Raw genomic sequence first — 18,920 nt, forward strand, 5'->3', positions numbered from 1 at the left:
AGCCATTGGTGCAAATATTTATGCATCGTTTATACATATCAATTTTTTATTTTATAATCAAATAAAATATCGATTACATATATTTTTTCCTGATATATATATATATTCGTTCTTAATACCTTTTAAAATTATTTAACCATGAAAAAAAAAAAAAAAATGCTTGAATATTAATGATCGAGAATTCATGGTACATACATAAGATTATCGACCGTCGGTAAGTAAATAAATTGTAAAAAAATAAAATCAATGATGTTTAAGAAAGTCTTTCTAAATATATGCAAATATAATATTGACGAAATAGAAACGCAGTCGATCAACTTGATAGTACTTGTTAGATACAGTTCATATTAGAATTTTTTATAGAAAAACGCAGATAATATTAATTGCTCGAATTTCACTTTTTGGTGGTTGCTATATATGGAGATCCATCAGGTTAACAAAAAAAAATATTTATTCGAAATTTCATAATTATAAATACTTGTTACGAATACTAAGAAACTATTAGTTAATAATATTTAATCGTATAGGTATGTCTGTAAAGTCTATTCATAGACACACTGATATTATGCAAAAATAATGTAACGATGATACCTTAGTAATTAAATTCGTTCTTTTCGTAAAATTGAAAGGTAAAATGATCGAGCGACGATATCTCCTTTCTGACGAATACAAACAAAGTGATGCTGTTTGATATCGCGCGAATGAAAAAATAACATGGCTGCTCATATTTGATTGGACTTTTTATATGAGTCTCCTATTGGTTAAATCTGATCATGTGACCTAACCCTACTTTTTTAATCAAACTGCAAATCACAAAAAAAACATTCACAATGTTTTTGTATGATATGACTCAAGGTCATTCTTTGTTCAAATTGAAACATGTAAAATTATAAGAAATTAAAAGTAGAACTTCTTAAATATGGCCGATAATGTGATCCTCTTCTTGATCGTTTGATGGTGATCTATGGATATTTGTTTGGTCTAATAAGCTTCTTAGAACTATTTCGAACTAGTAATATTTGGTATTTGAGTCGCTAGAAAATGTTTACTCTTCTATGTGTAGATTTATTTTATTTCACCAGTCTACGTCATTTAAAATCAGTGCAGTGGATTAAATAAATGGGCATTGAATTGTTGCGGTTTTTTATTAATTCATTATCTTAAGATACAATACGAAAAATGGCTACAGATGTCATAACACTTATACCAGGAGAGATTATCGAATGTATTTTAGAAAATCCGAATATTACATTTCTAGATATTATTAGATTCTCGATGTCATGCAAGCATTTATATCGAACTGTCAAAAGTAACAATAAATTGTGGAAAGTCAAATACTTTCAAAGGTATTATACCATATACGCATATTGTTAATATTATATTTGCCTTTTTAAAAATTTGTTAATCTCTCAACAATATTACTTTTTATTTAATATTAATTATCTATTATTATTATTATTTTATTATATTATTATTATTGTTATTATTATTATTATTATTATTATTATTATTATTATTATTATTATCATCATCATCATTACTATTGTTTTTGTTGTTGTTATTGTTATTGTTGTTGTTATTGTTGTTATTGTTGTTATTATTATTATTATTATTATTATTATTATTATCATTGTATAGATGGCCTCTTTTGAAGGAATATTACGAAGAAAATAATGTTGAGTTAAAAGTATTTAACTGGTTAAATGAAATACAAATCAGCATTGAAATAAGGCGTAATTTAATGCATCAGTTGTCTCTAATGTCCAGCAAACATTATAAAAGGGAAGAATTGTCTAATTCCGAATTAAAATATTTAGATCCACTTTTCCGTCCAGAACAAGGCGCCCATCAATTAAGTTATTATTTTCTTGTTGATGAACTCATCAATCTGATCAACCGTCCTATTATGTGAGTTATTCTTTAACTAAATGTATATTAATTTTAATTCATATATATTTTATACCACTTTAAAAATATTACCTTTATTTTTCTTTTTTTTTTTTACAGAGATACTAACTTAACGTATAGATATTATGCCTTTATAATCCTTCGATATTTAAGACAGAATTATTTAACGGAAGAATGGCAAAGATTTATTCATTTTCCACCAAACAAACAAATTTTAGAAAAAGGTGCAACTATAGTAGCGCAATGGAGTCAACCAGAACGACATGTTTCTTATTCTTATATTTGTTCATTACTTGATGACATAGCTAATCAAACCAAAAATTTATTATATGAAAGACATCCTACACATTCTATATTTTCATTACCTGTAGAAGAATTATTAACTTGGAAATATAGAAATATTGATGATAATCAATGGAGTACTTTAGAAACAAGGCAGATCATGGAAGCGCTATGCGAAGTGCTGTTCCAAAAATTAGGTTTCTATGGAAATAGCGAAATGTATTATTCATCAGAAAATTCATTCATCGACAGGGTATGTTTTTTAAAAAAGATAATATATCATAATATATTTGTAAAAAAAATATTTTTGTAAAATGTAGGTTTTGGAACGTAAACATGGAATTCCAATGACGTTAGCAATTATATTTGAAAGTATCGCAAGACGACTTGGAGTACGATGCGAGCCTGTTAGTTTTCCCTCACATTTCTTATTACGATGGAAAGAAAAATAGTAACTATTAATTTTCCAATTAATTATTACTATGATATCTTAAAATAGAAAGAAATTAATATTATATTGAATATATTTTTAACAAATTCATAATTTCTCTTTTAGTAATGTTCCAGATCCAGAAAGTATAGAAAGTTTTTATATTGACGTGCTTAATGGCGGTCAATTTTTAACTAAAAAAAATTGCCCTAGAATTGGTGGAATTTCTAGATGTCCAATAGCAAAGTACAATGTACATAATCCTGCAACTGCTGTAGAGGTGTATATTATTGTCTTTATAAATCTAATTTTCAACAAAACAGATTGAAAAAAGAAATAAATCTATAATATATCTATATGTTCTTCATTGATTAAAAGGTTGTAACAAGAATGGCATATAATCTAGATATAGCAGCAAGACAACACATCCATTTAAATGGTAGAGCAACGCGCATACGTTCTGCTTTAGAATTGAATTACATGATGCAACCTCACGACACAACTACTATTCTACACTTGGGTCGCTTTTATATGCTTCATCAGATGGATGTATCAGAATTAGTGATAATGTTACAGAATGTGCAAAAGGTTAACTAAAAAAAGGAAAAAAAAAAAATTAAGCGAATGTGTTATTTTCTTTCTAATCTAATGAAAATATTGAATTTCATTTCACATGAATTAATTTGACATTTTAGGATTTAGAAACGAGGGAAGAAGTATCTTTAATTCAACCAATGTTGCAAATGTTTCAGAAGTCTCATAGATCTGAAGTACGTATGTTAATTATTGGATATTTGAACTAGATTTATTATTTATAATTATATATCAAAGATCATGCATACGTTTATAAAATTAATGAGCAGAATTTAATGCAATTCTATTATCATTTTTAGGAAGAGATACAACCGAAACGAAGAACGTCAAAAGTAAAATATGCCGTTGGTTTAATAATGACGCATAAAGTGGACGATAATTTATGCGTAATAACAGGATGGAATACGTCTTGTCAACCTCCTGTTAATTGGCATCAAATAGAAGATAGTGAAAATTTAGATCAACCATTCTATAATGCTTTTGTTGATGATGGATCATCTCGTTATATACCTCAAGGTATAATATTCGTAATCGTTGAAATATAATTTAAGTATTCTACTTGTTATAAAGAATATTCTTATCTTTTTATTTAACAGAATATTTATTATTATCAACAAGACCAAGAATGGTAAATCATTATCAAATTGGACATTATTTTCGTTATTTTAAAGGAACACATTATGTGCCAAACGAAGAGACTTCTAAAGAATATCCGGAAGATAAAGAAGCACTTGAAAATATACTAAAAAATTACCTCAATTAATTTGTTGTATTAGCTAATTAATACGCTGTACTGTCTGTGGTACTATTAACAACATAATTATGTATCTAATTAATTTAGTACATAAATATGCTTGTTTCTTTATATTTGATATATCCTAGCCTTTATATATGTAGATATTATATGTTAATTATATAAAAAAAAAGTACACATTTAGCAATATAAGTGATATTAAAATATAAGTGAATATCCTCTTTTAATAAATTATAAAAAAGTATTATTTTTTAAGTAAATAATATCCGAACACATGTACTTTTTTTGTGAAGCATTACACTCATAAATTATAAATAATTATAAGTTTAGTATTAAGTAGAAATTTTCTTTAGATGTTTAAATAAACGGTGATATATGTATGTATATGTATGTGTGCGTGTGTATGTGTATGTGTATATATATGCATATATGTTTATGTATATCTATATCTATGTAGATGGATTAATCCATATTCATGAAAAAAAATTTTCATTGGAGATATCAAATAAAAAATAATATCTATGTATGTATGTATAACCTAATCTGAAATACATTTAATATTCATCATATATCTGATAATGATGTATATATATATTATTTATTGTGTAGGCGAATGTTGATACCAATATAAAAACAATAAAGAAAACAAAATCCATATCACAGATATAGAAAAGTGGAAAGAGAATAGTAAATTTCTATTTTTAGTAATTTTTTTTTTCAAATTTTCATTCTTTTATTCACGTTTCAATTTGGGAACATCCTGAATTGATTAAATGTAAGAGCATATTCACGTTCTAACTAGCGTTTGATACACGTCGGTATTTCAGTTTATTGAGGTAAGAAATTTCATAACATGAAAGATCTGTTATATATCACGTCTATGATAAAAGTTACAGTTGATGATATCATAGTTGCCAAATGTATATTACCAAAGAAACGATCTACACAAGTTCATTTCGCTTTTAATGTTATTATTGACACACGAAGTTCCCTTACCTCTTTTTCTAAATTCTAATGTAGATCTTGATATTTAGATATAACCAAACTATATAAAAGAAAAAAAAAAAAATTTCTATGCTAGTGTGTAGAACGAGAATCCAATTTGTAGAGTAACTAAATTATATTTGATGAAAATGGCGTGGTGAAAGCTACTTTCCACGTTTTATAGGGCTCTGCAAGGTATATTTTTATTTTTTACGTTAATCGGTCACTGTTTATTATTTATCTTTTAAATATTTCTAAGAGATTAATACTTTTATAAAAATAACAATAAATATAAAAGTATTATCTTGTTAAAATCTAAAAAAATATATTTTCAAAATATTCCTTATAATTTTTCTTTATTATCTGATTTCTTTATTAATATGCAATATGCTTCATTTTCCTCAATTGTTTATAATTACTTTCTATATTTAACAAGAATTATAGTAAATTGCTTTTGTGAAATTATAGAAATAAAATATTTATATTTTCAGTACTCGTTAATATTTTTCCTGTGCTTTCTAAATTGATAATAAAATAGAAATGATCCAGTACATACGTGGAAAGATCATAATTCAATTTAATATACTAAATTAATAAACTTATTGTTGATTATATGTAATAGTAAAATGTGATACATACGTGTTTTGTGTGTAACGCTTGGTTTTTTATAAATGAAAGCTAAAAACTAAAGAGATGAATTAGAAAAGCTGGTCTTTTATCTGAACGTTTGCAAAGTACGTTGTACAACGATTTAATTATAAATTATTTATATTTGATATGGTATCAAGGTTTTTCTTTATTTTATAGAATGGAAGATAGTTCAAATTCCGGAAATTTATGGCATAAAAGCAAAGTAGAGGAACAGCAGGCTGATCTATTTAACGGAGAATCAACGACTGGGTCGGTAGAAGCTAATTCTACTTCTTTAGCTGATATATTTGATACTGCATTCTCGTCTACAGTTGATCCATCTCCGCAATCTCGTTTTACTTCTGGTAATGACATTTATAAAGAAATCGTGTATTTTATTTATTCATTTTTTTACATTTTTTTATATGTTTTTTATATTTAATATATATTTTTTTACTTAAAACAATAAAGTTTCATCATTTTTATCTTTTTAGGAAATGAGATGGAGTACGAACATTTATTTGCAGAAAGTGATATCGAAGAATCAGAGGTAGCACCTATGGAATCATATAATGATACGGCGCATGCTAGTTCACAAAATAGTTTTATGTTCGGAGGCTACATTACATCTAATACGAATGGTAATTCCAATGAATATTGGCAAACTGATACTTTAAATTGTGATATGTGCCAAAACAGACAAGAGAGAACTTTTAAGAAAGAATCAGTTACACGTCAGTTGAATAGTGCTAGAGAAGATAGAACTGGCGACACTTATAGACATAAAAGAATTTTACACGATCAAGATGGATCGGTGAAACATAAAAAAAAAGAAAATGATGAACAAAAACGTAGAACTGATCAACAAGTAGATAACTTCAATATAGCTGGACCGTCTAGAACATCAGATTATTACAATTCTAACAGGTAAAATGTGCATAAATAAATTAATAGCGATTAAGGACTGCAATTTCTAATCTCTAAAGACATATATTTTCTATCTTTATTTACAGTTCCGTGAAATCATCAGAACATATTAATGGTGTTAATGGTGCTTTACAGACTGTTGAAAATAGAAATGTCAATGAATCTAACAATTTATGTCATTCTGATTTATCTACTGTAATAAACTCTCAAGAAGCACATACAAATATAGCTCAATCATCAAGTATGATCACTTATATATACTTTGTATAAATTCTTATAATCTTTCATTCATATTAAATGAAATATTTCTTCAAAAATAGGAATTGATGATGCTCCATCAGCACCAGATTTACAATTGGACTGGTCATCCAGTAGCGATAGTGACGATGAAGATGGATCTATAGAAGTACTTGGAACTGTAAATCATAATGAAGTAAGCAAAAAAAAACATCTTTTTTTTTTATACCGTCATTGTACATTATAATTATTATTTCTAGAATTCTGTACAAAATGACACTGAAGAAAATCGTACAGTCACTTTGGTTGACTTAACCGCAGAATCTGATGAAGAACCACCACCTACATCTACGTCATTTAACAATCCAGTAAATCCATGGACAGGAGAACACATTCAAAGGTAAATAGTAACATTAATATAACATAGTTATTTCTAAATTGTATTTCATTTAATTTATTATAATATTGTAGTTAAAAAATGTCTTTTATTTGCATGATCCTGCTGCACATCATAGAACGCATATGTATCACAATCGACATATGTATTATCGTCATCGAACTCCAACTTTACATTCAAGATATAGTACGCTAGGAGGTAAAAATTTGTTTTACTTTTTTACATATTTAATTCTATAAATTATATATATATATTTATTTATTTATAGATACAACAACAGGAACTACATCTTCTCGTATGCATCCTGTACAAGAAAGATTATGGATGAATCAACAACGTGTTCAAGAGGTTCATAGAAGAAGACTTTATCCAAGATCTTCATCGCATCATACGTTAGTTTTATTTATTATTATTATTATTATTATTTTTTATTTTTTTTTAATGTTTTCTGTACACTTGTCATTTTTTGGTAAATTAATAATATTAATTATTTTTCTTTTTTAAATAGCAGTTGTATGCCACAGAATACGCATATAAATCAAACCGCAGAACATGAACATACTTATGGGAATTGTTTTCCTCCAACTCATATTCATTCAACTACTCATTGCAATGGAAGTGATGCTGTTCCATTTGCTGAGAATTATATCTCGCCTTCTCTTATACCACCACGATTATTACCGTCTAGAGTCTTACCACCACCCCAACAACCAACTGTTTACAGTCATCCAGAAGCAAGAGGACCACCAAATTTTGCTCCTACTTGTGCACCAACTATGATGGTAAAAAATATATGATAGTACTTACAAATTAATATAATTTATATATATGTACACACACACATACTTATGTACATATATGCAGGTAAACCATTTAAGTGATGTAGAAGAAATGGAACCTTCTCAGGATATGATGACATCAATACCAGTTCATCAACACGTTCATCATCATATGTATCATTATGATACACATCCACAAATACCTCAGCGTATGCATCATGTTCATATAATGCCTTCACGTATGCATCATCTTCATATAAGTTTCTCTCCAAACTTGGTAAGATTTGATATATAAATTTTAATTGTGAAATGCAATGTGTCTCTAATAAACAATATTTGATATGTTTTCTATATTTGTATACAGCATACATCTATAACACGTGGAAATACGTTACCATCTACAGCAGGTTTACCAGATTTAATATTACATCAACCAAGGCATATGTCTGCACGTCTTGAAAATTACATGCGAATCGTTGATTTACGTCGTATGGCTCATATAAGTTATGGTGCCACTCAAGAATCTATCGAAAGTCACACATTCCCACATAAATACAAACGGGTAGGTAAACGATTTTTTTCTTTTTTTTTTTTTTTCATTTCTTTTAATTAATGCAAATGATCCGTACGATGAAATGAAATTAACAAATACAATTTTTCCTTATTTTTAGGTAAAAAAAGTAGAAAATGGTGAAGATGCAATTGAAAAGTGTACAATATGTTTATCAGAATTTGAAGATTGTGAAAGTGTGAGGTAAATTTTATTTTATTTTATTATCTTTATTTTTTCTTCCAATATATTGTAAGACACCATGCTAATTTTATTGAATTATATATTGATCCTTTCCTTATTCTTTGTAGGAGGCTTCCATGTATGCATTTATTCCACATAGATTGCGTCGACCAATGGTTATGCACCAACAAACGTTGTCCTATTTGTCGAGTAGATATCGAAACATTTTTGCAAAAAGAAATTATTGTGTAGCTTTTGATTAATAAGCTCCATCTGTTATATTTCACATATTACATAAAAAAAAAAGAAAAAAAAAGAAAAAGGAAAGAAACTAACAGATGTATATGCTTAGAAGGTTCTTTGAAGAACTTACTTTTTTAATAGTACAACGCGTACAGGTTTGAAAATTTTGCTATATATAATCAAAGAAAAATACAGCCACAGGCATAAAGTTAAGACATATTTATAGTTGATAAAAGAAAAAAAAAAAAAAAAAACAAAGAAAAGAAGTAAAATATCTTTTTATTTGATTTTATTTGTATGATATATTCACACATTTTTTTATGTATATTATTAGTTGTAAATATTGGTGATTAGATTAGATTAGATATATAAATGCATTTCCAATATTTATGTTTTTAAAAATGTCCAAAATTATATTATAATATGCAACAATACGAGAAACAATCCTCTTTCTTGTATTAAATTGATTGCATGAAATGTAAAATAGTATTATCTTCTTTTTTTTTTCTTTTTTCTCTCTTTTTTTTCTTTTTTTTTTACATATAGAACAGTTAACAATGTTATTGATACTTGTAAACATTTGTAATATCTTTTTGTGAAAATTAAATCAAGATATTATAATATTTTATCTAGCGTTTCTATTTCAGGAATTTGTCTACCAAAAAGAACTTGAATTGAAAAAAAAAAGAAAAGAAAAGAAAGTTAGAAGAACGATTACAAAAAGAAAGTACTTCCCTCTTTTCAAGATTTTTATCTAATTCGAATTGTTTTTTATATAAAAGTTATGTCACGAATATTGTTTGTGACTATTCTTAATAGTATATCGAGATCTAAATGTATATTATGTGCTACACAATAAAAAATAATATTGTTTTTATATTGATATTTATATAGAAAATTATATAATTAAAATCTAAGTTACTGCTAGAAAGTAACATCTAATTAAACAAATTACTTCTTGCTTAATTTTTCGTATTCAATTTATGATAATAATATGGTATTTACTGTGGTGCTAACTTTATAAAAAGAATTATATCTGAAAGACATATAATGCGTAATTAATAAAGACAAAAATTAAAGCTATCCTGTAATTATACAATTTTCATAACTATCTAAATTTTTCGAAAAGATAAATATAAATAATTATAAAAATTGAAAGTATGATGCCTTATTTCAATATACTTTTGCATTTATTTGACCCTTTTATTAATCATGATTTTGTATATATTTAGAAGAGCATAAAAAATATTTCTGAGTATGTATATGTTACATAATATATTATATGGTTAATGCAGATACATATCTTTATTGGAATGTACAAGCAATTATAGTAGCACAATCATTTTTAAAAGCACATATTAAATCTTTTTGATGTTTTGTGTCATCCTAGTAATCTAAGGAATTATCATCTAATCCATACTACCCGTAGTCTTCCATTCTTATTTATTTATGAAGATAAATAAAAAAGATAATTTCTTTAATTTTTAAAATATTAATTTCATTATAGATACTTATTATCTTACTTTTGTATTAGTTATATAGGAAATATATGTATTCCATAATAATGCAACTGATTGTACAAGTAATACTTGATACTGTAATGGAATAAAATAAAAATTGACTAACTGTACCATTGGCCAAATCTAGAATAATAAAAAATAAAAATTAAAAAATTTCACTTCGCATAATATATATATATATGATTAATTAAAATAATAGTACACTTTAAATGTACTATAATTATTTAGAAAAAAAGAAATATTTGTTACCTTATAATTATTTATTAGTATTTCAAAGTAACTAGTTTCCAATTTATGTTTTAAACTATTGATATTACTCCCTTGTAATAATCCGATAGAAACGAGTAAAATACTTAAAAAAGTAGGAGCAAAAAGTAGTTGATCGCATAAAACTTTCTTCACAACTATAACTCCTCCTTTGGAACCAATATATTTATCCAATATACGGTACCATGTTGTAGTTGCTGGACCCTGATAAAAAAATAAAAAAAAAACATTCTAATAACTCTTATCATTACTTATAAAATATTCATTACAATTGTCACAAATTATAGAATTTCTTTAAATAAAATTTTGCTCTACTCACGGCTATAAAAAAGCCAATACTAGCAAAATGACTAGTTCTTGCAAAATCTAAATCTTTAAATTTTCTTCGTTCTATTAAATTCTGTGCTAATTGATCGCCTAGTCCCATTAAAATACCTGCATTGTCAAAAAAGTTTAATAATAATTAATAATAATAAAAAAAAGAATAAGATATATTATAGTAAAACCAATACAAAAAAGGAACAGGATGTATTATTACCAGCTTGTATTGCTTGAATTCTCACTGGATACTTTGACAATAATTTTTGATATGATTTAAAAATAATTCTCATATTGATACTCATAATATAACTTATAATAAAGAGATTCTCAATGATACATTTAATAAGACTGAAGAATAACTACTGATTAACCTATTCCTAGATTCATATTAGACAGCATATTTGAATGATTGTACTACATTACATAAAAACACTGTATATAACAACTGACGTATTAAATCAAATATTAAAGATAAGAAGCAAAAAAATTTCTCGATAAACTTTTATTACATGTAAATCCTTTTTCAATAAATGATTATAAGCATTTATTTAATATTTATAACTATTTCAGCGCATGCGCAATATCGCAAGAAAGAAAGTATGCATAATCTTACGTCGTCAACGCGGTGAAATATTATTTAATTATTTAACAGTACGTAATATAAGCATTATATGTATATTACAATTTTTTAAGAAACACTATTAATTTATTAATTAAATAATTTATTAATTAACGATAAATCGATATTGAAAATTACTAAAGATCTAAGGATTCGCATTATTAATCCTCCTATTATCATATTAAAAATAAGCAAAAAAAAGAAAAAAATTATCCATTCAATGTCAAATATTTTGATTAGTAATAGTCAACCTTAACAGCCTTGGACTTTTGCGCATTCTCCAATATTTCGTTTGAGATCATTAGAAACGATAATAGATTTATTTCAAAGAATATTATCTAATTAAAGATTGTTGGCAAATTAAACAAAAAAAAAAAAAAAGAAAAAAATCTCGATTAATCCAAATTTCTAATCTATTATGCATCGTTTTCGATTAAAAAAGAAACATAAGAATCCGATATCGCATTTTCGATGGATATTCTCATAACCTTAAAATATTCTAGATATTTAAATAAAAGTTATAGAACTTTTCTTGGGGATGGATAGAGAGGTGAAAAAAGAGGAAAAGAAAAAGGGAGCGAGAGAAAGAAAGAAAGAAAGAAAGAGATAGAGGGAGAGAGAGAGAGACAGAACAAAGTTCTCTGAGTAATATTTTGAAAGAAATATCCTATGTATCTAGAATTTCGTTGGACCAATCAGGCGAAGAGTTTCTTTGATCATGCGGCAAATGCTGGGTGAATAGAAGAACGCAGGCGCAACCCCACCCATCGGGGTTCATGACAAATGGAACTTAACTTCCGGTTTGATTCAGGCTCCGTAGAATGTTTTTCGGCTTTAGGCAGTATCCTTGCGCAGTGTCACAGTTATCCTACGTCATCCGTCATTTTCTTCAACTGCACTTGCAATTTGCAGTTCTATATCTCCGAGGGATATATTTTGTTTGTCGTATGTCCATCCAGAATCTCAACACATTCGGTAAATATAACATTTTTCATATTACAAATATACCTTGCTGTTCGACGAGATAGATACGACAAAATGGCGATGATAGCGTCTTTGCATCATAGTGTGCAATCGAGTCATTTTCATTACGTATTTCATTTAATTATTTAATCTTCGTTCTCATCTTTTATCATTTATTTTTTATGTTTATTTATCTCTTTCTTTTTTTTTCTTTCTCTCTTTCTCTCTCTCTCTCTCTCTCTCTCTTTGTTATATTTTATCGATGAACTTTGAAGAGAGAAAAAAAGGAAGAAAAAGAGAAAAAGAATAAAAAATTCCTAATATAATTTCTGTTATATATATATATATGTATATATATATATATATCATGCATATTCATATATATACATATACACATAATATATATGTATATATATGTATGTATGTGTATATATATGTGTGTATATAATCACCATTTTGATATGAGATAACAGAATGGTCATTACTTTGAAGAAATTTGATCTGTCAAGAATGATTGATTATGATCTAATGTATATTTTAATTTTTTTTTTTTCTAGACCCCTTTGCAGATGCAATCAAGGGTTCAGATGATGATGTCCAAGACGGTCTCGTGCATATAAGGATCCAACAGCGGAATGGTCGTAAGACCTTAACAACGGTACAGGGGCTTTCTTCTGAATATGACTTGAGAAAAATAGTACGAGCATGTAAAAAGGTAAATATTATTCTACAGAGCTATTAGTTTTGTATTTATTATTGTGAAGTCACTTTTTAACTTTTGCTAAGTGCTATAAATAGAATTGATGCAAATAAACCTTGGAAACTGACAGCTGGCAGTAAGAACGTAAACTAATTTTATTTTTATATTTAATGTGTACCTTTTAGTTAATAACAGTATCATTGATTCTTATTTATATTGATATTATACATAAAGGATATCTGTATTAATAATTTTTAAATGCAGATATTTAGACGTAATAATTTAATGAATTTTTCAATTCTTTTTCCTCCTTTTAAAAATAATTGACAGGAGTTTCAACAAAACAAGATTAATAGTAGTGTTTATCCAGTTATTATAAAAGGATCATCTGGGAAATACTATTAAATTATTTTCTGCAAGTCATACAAATGAACAGATAAAGAATAATCACTGTATGATAATAGAATTGTTTGGCCATTTATAAGCAAGAGTTGTATATATTGTAAAGATATAATATATATAATTAAGTAATGAAATTAGAAATTAAAAAAATTTTCTTTTGCATTTAAATGTTTTGATTGATGATAGATTAAAAATATACTTTTAAAAGTATATTTGCATAAAAATGTATATTTTTTGCAATACTGACATACAACACGTGCAAATTAATTAATGCTTATTTAATTAGATTTGATCAATCAAGAAAGATTAAAATTTATAAGATGACTGTTTGTAGATCTAACTTTATCCTTTGATATGTATATATATATATAAAGAGAGAGAGAGAGAGAGAGAGGGAAAAAATGGATATAATATTTTCTAGGAGTTCGCCTGCAATGGGACAGTAATTGAACACCCAGAGTACGGGGAGGTGCTGCAGCTGCAGGGGGACCAGCGAGAAAATATATGCCAGTGGTTAACAAAGTCAGGTCTGGCCAAACCTGACCAACTCAAAGTCCATGGTTTTTAATCGACAAACCACCCATGCCACTATATAAGGCAATTCCACATTCATCAATATATAATACCTTATCATCTTAAATTATCTGTATCAGTCACTATCACTTGTTGATACTTCGTGGGATACCTTATTATATACACATATATATTTCAATAAAAAAAAAAATAAATAAATAAAAATAAAAAAAATAATAAAATAAAATAAAATAAAAACTAAAAAAAAGCTATATAACACAGTACCGAGATATAGGCACAATAATCTAATCAGACGTTTTTTCTAAGATTTTAGGAAGCAATATTTTACCGCTTTATGTTAGATAATCCAATGAAGGTGTCACGCTTAAAATAATAGTGATAATAGTAGAATTTTGAGAAGATAAGTATACAAAGGATAGACAGAAATAGCAACAGATGGTTTGGTTCAGTAATAGATAGTATGTATCTGGGCGCTATAGACGTGTTCAGAGAGAGATTGAAAAGTATTGTTACCTTAGGCTTCGAGATTGGCTTCTTTATGTAAACGAGAATGCGTTGGTTTATACATTAGGGAAAGCAAACTTGATGTTTGCCCTCTTGGTGTCATCTTTTTAATTTTGTGCCTCTGATTTTATATAAATTACAAAATTTTTTCTTTTTTTTTTTTTTTTCTTTTTTTTCTTCCTCTTTTTCTTCTTTTTTCTCATTTGTTAAAGAATAAATTTTTACTGTAACAAATGTTATTTCAAATGTTATGCTATGTTTCATATTCTTTCTAATGCGGTAATCGAAGAAAAATTATTGTTCACGATAAAAATATGTGGCTGTTCTCTAAAGTAAATAAATAGTAATTTGACTTGAGTTTATGCGTCAATTTATCTTATTTATTTTTACCACGTTACTATTACTAAATTACTAATAATATTATCACTACACTATTCTATTACTACTACACTACTACTACTAAACAACTACGACTACTACTACTACACTACTACAATACTATTACTACAATATTACTGCATATTTGTATCGTCTGAAATAATTATAAGATCGTGTAAATTGTGTCTATTTCACATAAGTATTTAGAAAATGAATTTCAATAAACAACAAAGTTGTTAATACTAGTAATTTATATGTAATTTGAACTTTCCTCGATCGTTGAAAATAACACAACTTGCTTAACAAAATTCTTTAAGACTTATTGTATCCGTTTTCTGTTTGTATCTGCTTACGCATTGATCTAGTTTTAAAACACTAATGTTTTGTAACTATAATGTTTTTCAAAATATAATCGATATCTAAATCATGTTTTTTTTGTTATTCAACTTCATTATTTTTATTATTATTATTATGACACAACGAAAAAATAAAAATAATATTTCATCGATATCTAAACAATTATTTCTAATCTTGTTTAAAATTTTTATTTATATTAAAGTATTACATTGTGATTGAAATATGTATTAAAATCATAAAAAAGAAAAAATTTGTATTTAAAACCGAAGATATATATAAGTAACTATGAAAGATAAATATTAAAGAAAAATGACGTTAAAATATAGAGCCATAGAAACATGTTCCGGCATTGTTATCCGGATACAATAATCGAGGACACGACTTTCACTTTTACTATGGCAGTTCGATCATAAACTCATCGTTACAAATATAAAACGGACGTAAGTATTTTATAAAAAGACATTAATCATTTATAAATAATTAATATGCGATTACGTTAAAATTCATGTGACTAAGAAAAATAATCGTCACAAAAATGTTAATGAAATAATAATTATCATTGCAGGAAACTAATACTAAATAAACAAAGAATATATATAAATTTATTTTCTACAATATTTTTGACGAGAATCTAGTAAAGAATCTGAAGTTATGAAGTTGATAGTTTGTATTTTTTTTATATGCATCTAAATCTTTAATTGTTATAGTATTATTTCAATACAAACCTGATAGATCATTTGGTTTTTCAGTTGTCTGATGATCCAAGCATTTGCCTATGATCCAGACGATAAATCTTTAAAAAATATCTTATTACCTGGCGGTCAATTTGAAGCATTTTATTTGAAGGGAAAAGAAGCCGAAGAACAAAATGCTGCAAGACCAGCACATCTTCATGGAACTTTTCATCTTTACAGAAATCCTGCTTTAGTTGATGCACCTAACAGTGCCGCTTACGGTTTCCGATTTGATGGAAAACGTCGTTTCAATTTTAATTAATTTTTTTTTTTTTATATCATGCTTTAAACTAATATAACAACTTAAACGAATCTAATATTTAATCTACATAAAGAATAGAGAGATTTATTCTTTAAATCTCTCGCACAATTTTTAATATATTTCTAAAAACTATATATTCATCTCATCCGAGAATAATTCTGTAAAAAAAGTTTATTATATTAAGGTTATATGATTGATGTCTCTTTGTGTGAATATAATTTACATTATAAGAATAGAAAAATATTTTTAAATATATCGAACGGTATTATCTTATAAACGCGAATCACACACACATATATATATTCATATATATACGTATATAAACATGTATTAAGCTATATAAATAAATGTGTGCGCACTTCATTAATATATCAATGATACCTTATATAACAGCATTTTGATTTTGAAAAATATATCGAACATGAGACACTCAAAAAATATGTACAAAAATTCGAGGTTTTTATATATATGATTGATACAATGGTATTCAATATTTTTTTCTTTTCTAAGCAATGTATGTTTACATAATACAAGATTCAACGGTTTTCTTTACAGCATCTCGTGCGTATGGTATATATGATAAGGAATACCAAGTCATTGCTATAGATTGAATAATGATAAATATAAGAGCCAAACCAGGATTATGTAACTAAAACATAAGGAAAATTTGATCTTATAATTGTTTCAATGATCAAATGTCATATATTTCACTTACATGCAAAGCTGCAAATAATGTTATACCAATCGATATGAATACTAAAATAGTTGCAATAACTCTTGTTGCAGCAAACATCTTTTTTACTTGATTTACTGGACCCATCAAAAAACAAGTACTGTAAGGGAAATTATCTATTAAAGTAGAACAATTCAAACATAGAAGCACTTAGCAATATTTTATCATAACAATACAAACTATTATGATATTTTTGAAAATAAAAAGTGTATGTATCTCTAATCTTATATACAATAATTTCTACCTTGCTAGTGAAATGATATTGCCTAATGTGTAAAATATCGCAAATACTGTGAGTCCTTTTCTTAAAAATAAAGCGAATGATCCAAGGAAGGAACAAAGGATGCCTATGACAAAACAAATTGCAAAACCTTTTATGCGAGTTGACCAACTCAGTGTCGTTTGATCCATAACCTATAAAAGTGAAATGATTAATATTCTTTTATATTTTAAGCTTATAGAAATAATAACATAAGTTTGCAAGTCATACATAAATGATATCATTCTTTTGACAAGACAGACTTACCACAAAATTAACATCAGCCTTCCATTATAAATTGTAAGCGAATAATATAATAAATATTTTATTATTATAAGAATAATGATATATATATATGTATACACATAAAATAGGAAGTATATTCTTAAAACTAATATTCATTAATGAAAGAAAAAATTAATATTATTACCTGTGTAATGATACCACTTTCCTCATCACATTCTTCTTTACCGCTCAAAGCTCTCCTTAACTTATCCATGATTAATTAGAAAATATTGAATAATTTATGTATGTTTCAATTTAGACATTAAAAAAGAACTCTTCCTAAGAGCGATTTTATAATTATTTCTTTGATCTAGCAAAACCATTCACGTTTGAACAATGTAATTACAATTGGTATGTCACATTTCATGGAAGTGAGAGAACTATGTAATAAAATAATTGTCAACTTATGTTACTCGTTGGAATGAACTTGACTGAAGAAAAGAAACGCAATATTAATTTATCTAAAATTAAATATAAAACATAAGGAACGACCTAAATACGTATATAATAGTATTTAACGAATTCCAAGAATCCTCGAACTTCCTACCACTTCCAGCTCAAATTTGTTGCACTGATAAATATCGCAGACGCCCTCTTTACTATCAACGGGTAAACGCAGAAATACATATATATTTTATCAAGGTATACGTCGATAAGATATTATCATATGATTAAATAAAGATTCACAGCTGTGGTGGTCACAAATAAAATGGCGACGCCAAGTGGCCATCACTGAAAGTTAAAGGCCGGATATTAACCTAGAAAATATAACTATAATTGATATAATACGATACAAGTATTCGATCTAATAAAATATTCGAACTAAAAAATTAGATTATATTCGTGACGAATTAATGTCGATTTAATAATATTTCGAAAATTCATTATTGTTTAAATAATTATACGGATCCTTATTAATTATTAATTATTATTTCTAATAAACTATATATTAAAGTATTAAAAATATCCTATAAATTATTTAAATAAATATTAAATAATCGGAAAAGATTATTAACTAAGTGAACGAACACGGAATAACAGAACTAGGATGTTTACTCTTCGAAATACGACGATCGACTGATCTATTGTAACCTTCCAAAGTCATTTGTATCTTTCGAGTTCGATTTCGTTTATATCATTGTAAACAAAACAAAACGGATGACTTTCACAGTGATGTAGAGTGA

At 26.5% G+C, this 18,920-nt stretch overlaps 5 protein-coding genes across 16 annotated transcripts; 3 read left to right on the plus strand and 2 right to left on the minus strand.

Moving 5' to 3' along the window:
• The first annotated feature begins 800 nt into the window (after positions 1 to 800).
• Positions 801 to 4,494, plus strand: LOC127072554 (F-box only protein 21-like). 2 transcript variants are annotated; one of them, XM_051013039.1, is made up of 9 exons: positions 801 to 1,346; positions 1,639 to 1,908; positions 2,008 to 2,443; positions 2,511 to 2,641; positions 2,747 to 2,900; positions 2,999 to 3,208; positions 3,316 to 3,390; positions 3,514 to 3,730; positions 3,886 to 4,494. In XM_051013039.1, exons 1-9 carry the CDS (start codon positions 1,180 to 1,182, stop codon positions 3,975 to 3,977), a joined length of 1,752 nt encoding a protein of 583 aa, XP_050868996.1. In that variant the 5' UTR covers positions 801 to 1,179; the 3' UTR covers positions 3,978 to 4,494. The 2 variants fall into 2 exon arrangements, with proteins under 2 accessions (XP_050868996.1, XP_050868995.1); XM_051013038.1 differs by having other exon boundaries at positions 804 to 1,346; positions 3,811 to 4,494.
• A 183-nt stretch (positions 4,495 to 4,677) lies between these two features.
• LOC127061582 (uncharacterized) lies at positions 4,678 to 10,010 on the plus strand. 5 transcript variants are annotated; one of them, XR_007780905.1, is made up of 14 exons: positions 4,862 to 5,147; positions 5,760 to 5,947; positions 6,077 to 6,509; positions 6,596 to 6,750; positions 6,830 to 6,942; positions 7,007 to 7,146; positions 7,262 to 7,341; positions 7,412 to 7,535; positions 7,652 to 7,925; positions 8,008 to 8,199; positions 8,287 to 8,484; positions 8,594 to 8,676; positions 8,784 to 9,053; positions 9,546 to 10,010. XR_007780905.1 is itself a non-coding variant. In XM_050988650.1 (14 exons), exons 3-14 carry the CDS (start codon positions 5,761 to 5,763, stop codon positions 8,905 to 8,907), a joined length of 2,103 nt encoding a protein of 700 aa, XP_050844607.1. In that variant the 5' UTR covers positions 4,862 to 5,147; positions 5,444 to 5,686; position 5,760; the 3' UTR covers positions 8,908 to 9,164. The 5 variants fall into 5 exon arrangements, 4 of the variants coding, with proteins under 4 accessions (XP_050844608.1, XP_050844609.1, XP_050844607.1 ...); XM_050988650.1 differs by lacking the exon at positions 9,546 to 10,010 and adding an exon at positions 5,444 to 5,686 and having other exon boundaries at positions 8,784 to 9,164; XM_050988651.1 differs by lacking the exons at positions 4,862 to 5,147; positions 9,546 to 10,010 and adding an exon at positions 4,678 to 4,804 and having other exon boundaries at positions 8,784 to 9,164.
• Positions 10,011 to 10,158: 148 nt separating this feature from the next.
• Positions 10,159 to 11,577, minus strand: LOC127061590 (protein Mpv17). The gene is made up of 4 exons (XM_050988663.1): positions 11,224 to 11,577; positions 11,005 to 11,120; positions 10,668 to 10,889; positions 10,159 to 10,541 (listed from the first exon to the last, which is right to left on the minus strand). Exons 1-4 carry the CDS (start codon positions 11,306 to 11,308, stop codon positions 10,413 to 10,415), a joined length of 552 nt encoding a protein of 183 aa, XP_050844620.1. The 5' UTR covers positions 11,309 to 11,577; the 3' UTR covers positions 10,159 to 10,412.
• An 836-nt stretch (positions 11,578 to 12,413) lies between these two features.
• On the plus strand, positions 12,414 to 15,351 carry LOC127061593 (eukaryotic translation initiation factor eIF1). Its single transcript, XM_050988672.1, has 3 exons — positions 12,414 to 12,600; positions 13,146 to 13,303; positions 14,112 to 15,351. Exons 1-3 carry the CDS (start codon positions 12,447 to 12,449, stop codon positions 14,256 to 14,258), a joined length of 459 nt encoding a protein of 152 aa, XP_050844629.1. The 5' UTR covers positions 12,414 to 12,446; the 3' UTR covers positions 14,259 to 15,351.
• Positions 15,352 to 16,284: 933 nt separating this feature from the next.
• On the minus strand, positions 16,285 to 18,840 carry LOC127061591 (vesicle transport protein SFT2B). 7 transcript variants are annotated; one of them, XM_050988665.1, is made up of 6 exons: positions 18,766 to 18,840; positions 17,882 to 18,468; positions 17,719 to 17,736; positions 17,437 to 17,606; positions 17,175 to 17,292; positions 16,285 to 17,108 (listed from the first exon to the last, which is right to left on the minus strand). In XM_050988665.1, exons 2-6 carry the CDS (start codon positions 17,948 to 17,950, stop codon positions 16,980 to 16,982), a joined length of 504 nt encoding a protein of 167 aa, XP_050844622.1. In that variant the 5' UTR covers positions 17,951 to 18,468; positions 18,766 to 18,840; the 3' UTR covers positions 16,285 to 16,979. The 7 variants fall into 7 exon arrangements, with proteins under 7 accessions (XP_050844622.1, XP_050844621.1, XP_050844626.1 ...); XM_050988664.1 differs by having other exon boundaries at positions 17,882 to 18,494; positions 18,766 to 18,831; XM_050988669.1 differs by having other exon boundaries at positions 17,882 to 18,167; positions 18,284 to 18,831.
• Positions 18,841 to 18,920: the final 80 nt, after the last annotated feature.

This window comes from Vespula vulgaris, chromosome 2 (genome assembly GCF_905475345.1).
Source record: "Vespula vulgaris chromosome 2, iyVesVulg1.1, whole genome shotgun sequence".
Lineage (NCBI taxonomy): Eukaryota > Metazoa > Arthropoda > Insecta > Hymenoptera > Vespidae > Vespula > Vespula vulgaris.

Bases quoted from the DNA above. Each gene is read 5' to 3' on its own strand.
- LOC127061582 (XM_050988651.1), top strand. From the start codon at position 5,761: ATGGAAGATAGTTCAAATTCCGGAAATTTATGGCATAAAAGCAAAGTA. The intron at 5,948-6,076 runs GTAATGACATTT...TTATCTTTTTAG, and splicing joins GCAATCTCGTTTTACTTCTG to GAAATGAGATGGAGTACGAA. The intron at 6,510-6,595 runs GTAAAATGTGCA...CTTTATTTACAG, and splicing joins GATTATTACAATTCTAACAG to TTCCGTGAAATCATCAGAAC.
- LOC127061593 (XM_050988672.1), top strand. From the start codon at position 12,447: ATGTTTTTCGGCTTTAGGCAGTATCCTTGCGCAGTGTCACAGTTATCC. The intron at 12,601-13,145 runs GTAAATATAACA...TTTTTTTTCTAG, and splicing joins CCAGAATCTCAACACATTCG to ACCCCTTTGCAGATGCAATC. The intron at 13,304-14,111 runs GTAAATATTATT...AATATTTTCTAG, and splicing joins TAGTACGAGCATGTAAAAAG to GAGTTCGCCTGCAATGGGAC.
- LOC127061591 (XM_050988665.1), bottom strand. From the start codon at position 17,950: ATGGATAAGTTAAGGAGAGCTTTGAGCGGTAAAGAAGAATGTGATGAG. The intron at 17,293-17,436 runs GTAGAAATTATT...TTTCCCTTACAG, and splicing joins AATATCATTTCACTAGCAAG to TACTTGTTTTTTGATGGGTC. The intron at 17,109-17,174 runs GTAAGTGAAATA...CTTATGTTTTAG, and splicing joins CATTATTTGCAGCTTTGCAT to TTACATAATCCTGGTTTGGC.
- LOC127072554 (XM_051013038.1), top strand. From the start codon at position 1,180: ATGGCTACAGATGTCATAACACTTATACCAGGAGAGATTATCGAATGT. The intron at 2,444-2,510 runs GTATGTTTTTTA...TGTAAAATGTAG, and splicing joins AAAATTCATTCATCGACAGG to GTTTTGGAACGTAAACATGG. The intron at 3,731-3,810 runs GTATAATATTCG...TTTATTTAACAG, and splicing joins ATCTCGTTATATACCTCAAG to AATATTTATTATTATCAACA.
- LOC127061590 (XM_050988663.1), bottom strand. From the start codon at position 11,308: ATGAGTATCAATATGAGAATTATTTTTAAATCATATCAAAAATTATTG. The intron at 11,121-11,223 runs GTAATAATACAT...TTGACAATGCAG, and splicing joins AATTCAAGCAATACAAGCTG to GTATTTTAATGGGACTAGGC. The intron at 10,542-10,667 runs GTAACAAATATT...TTATTATTCTAG, and splicing joins TACTAATAAATAATTATAAG to ATTTGGCCAATGGTACAGTT.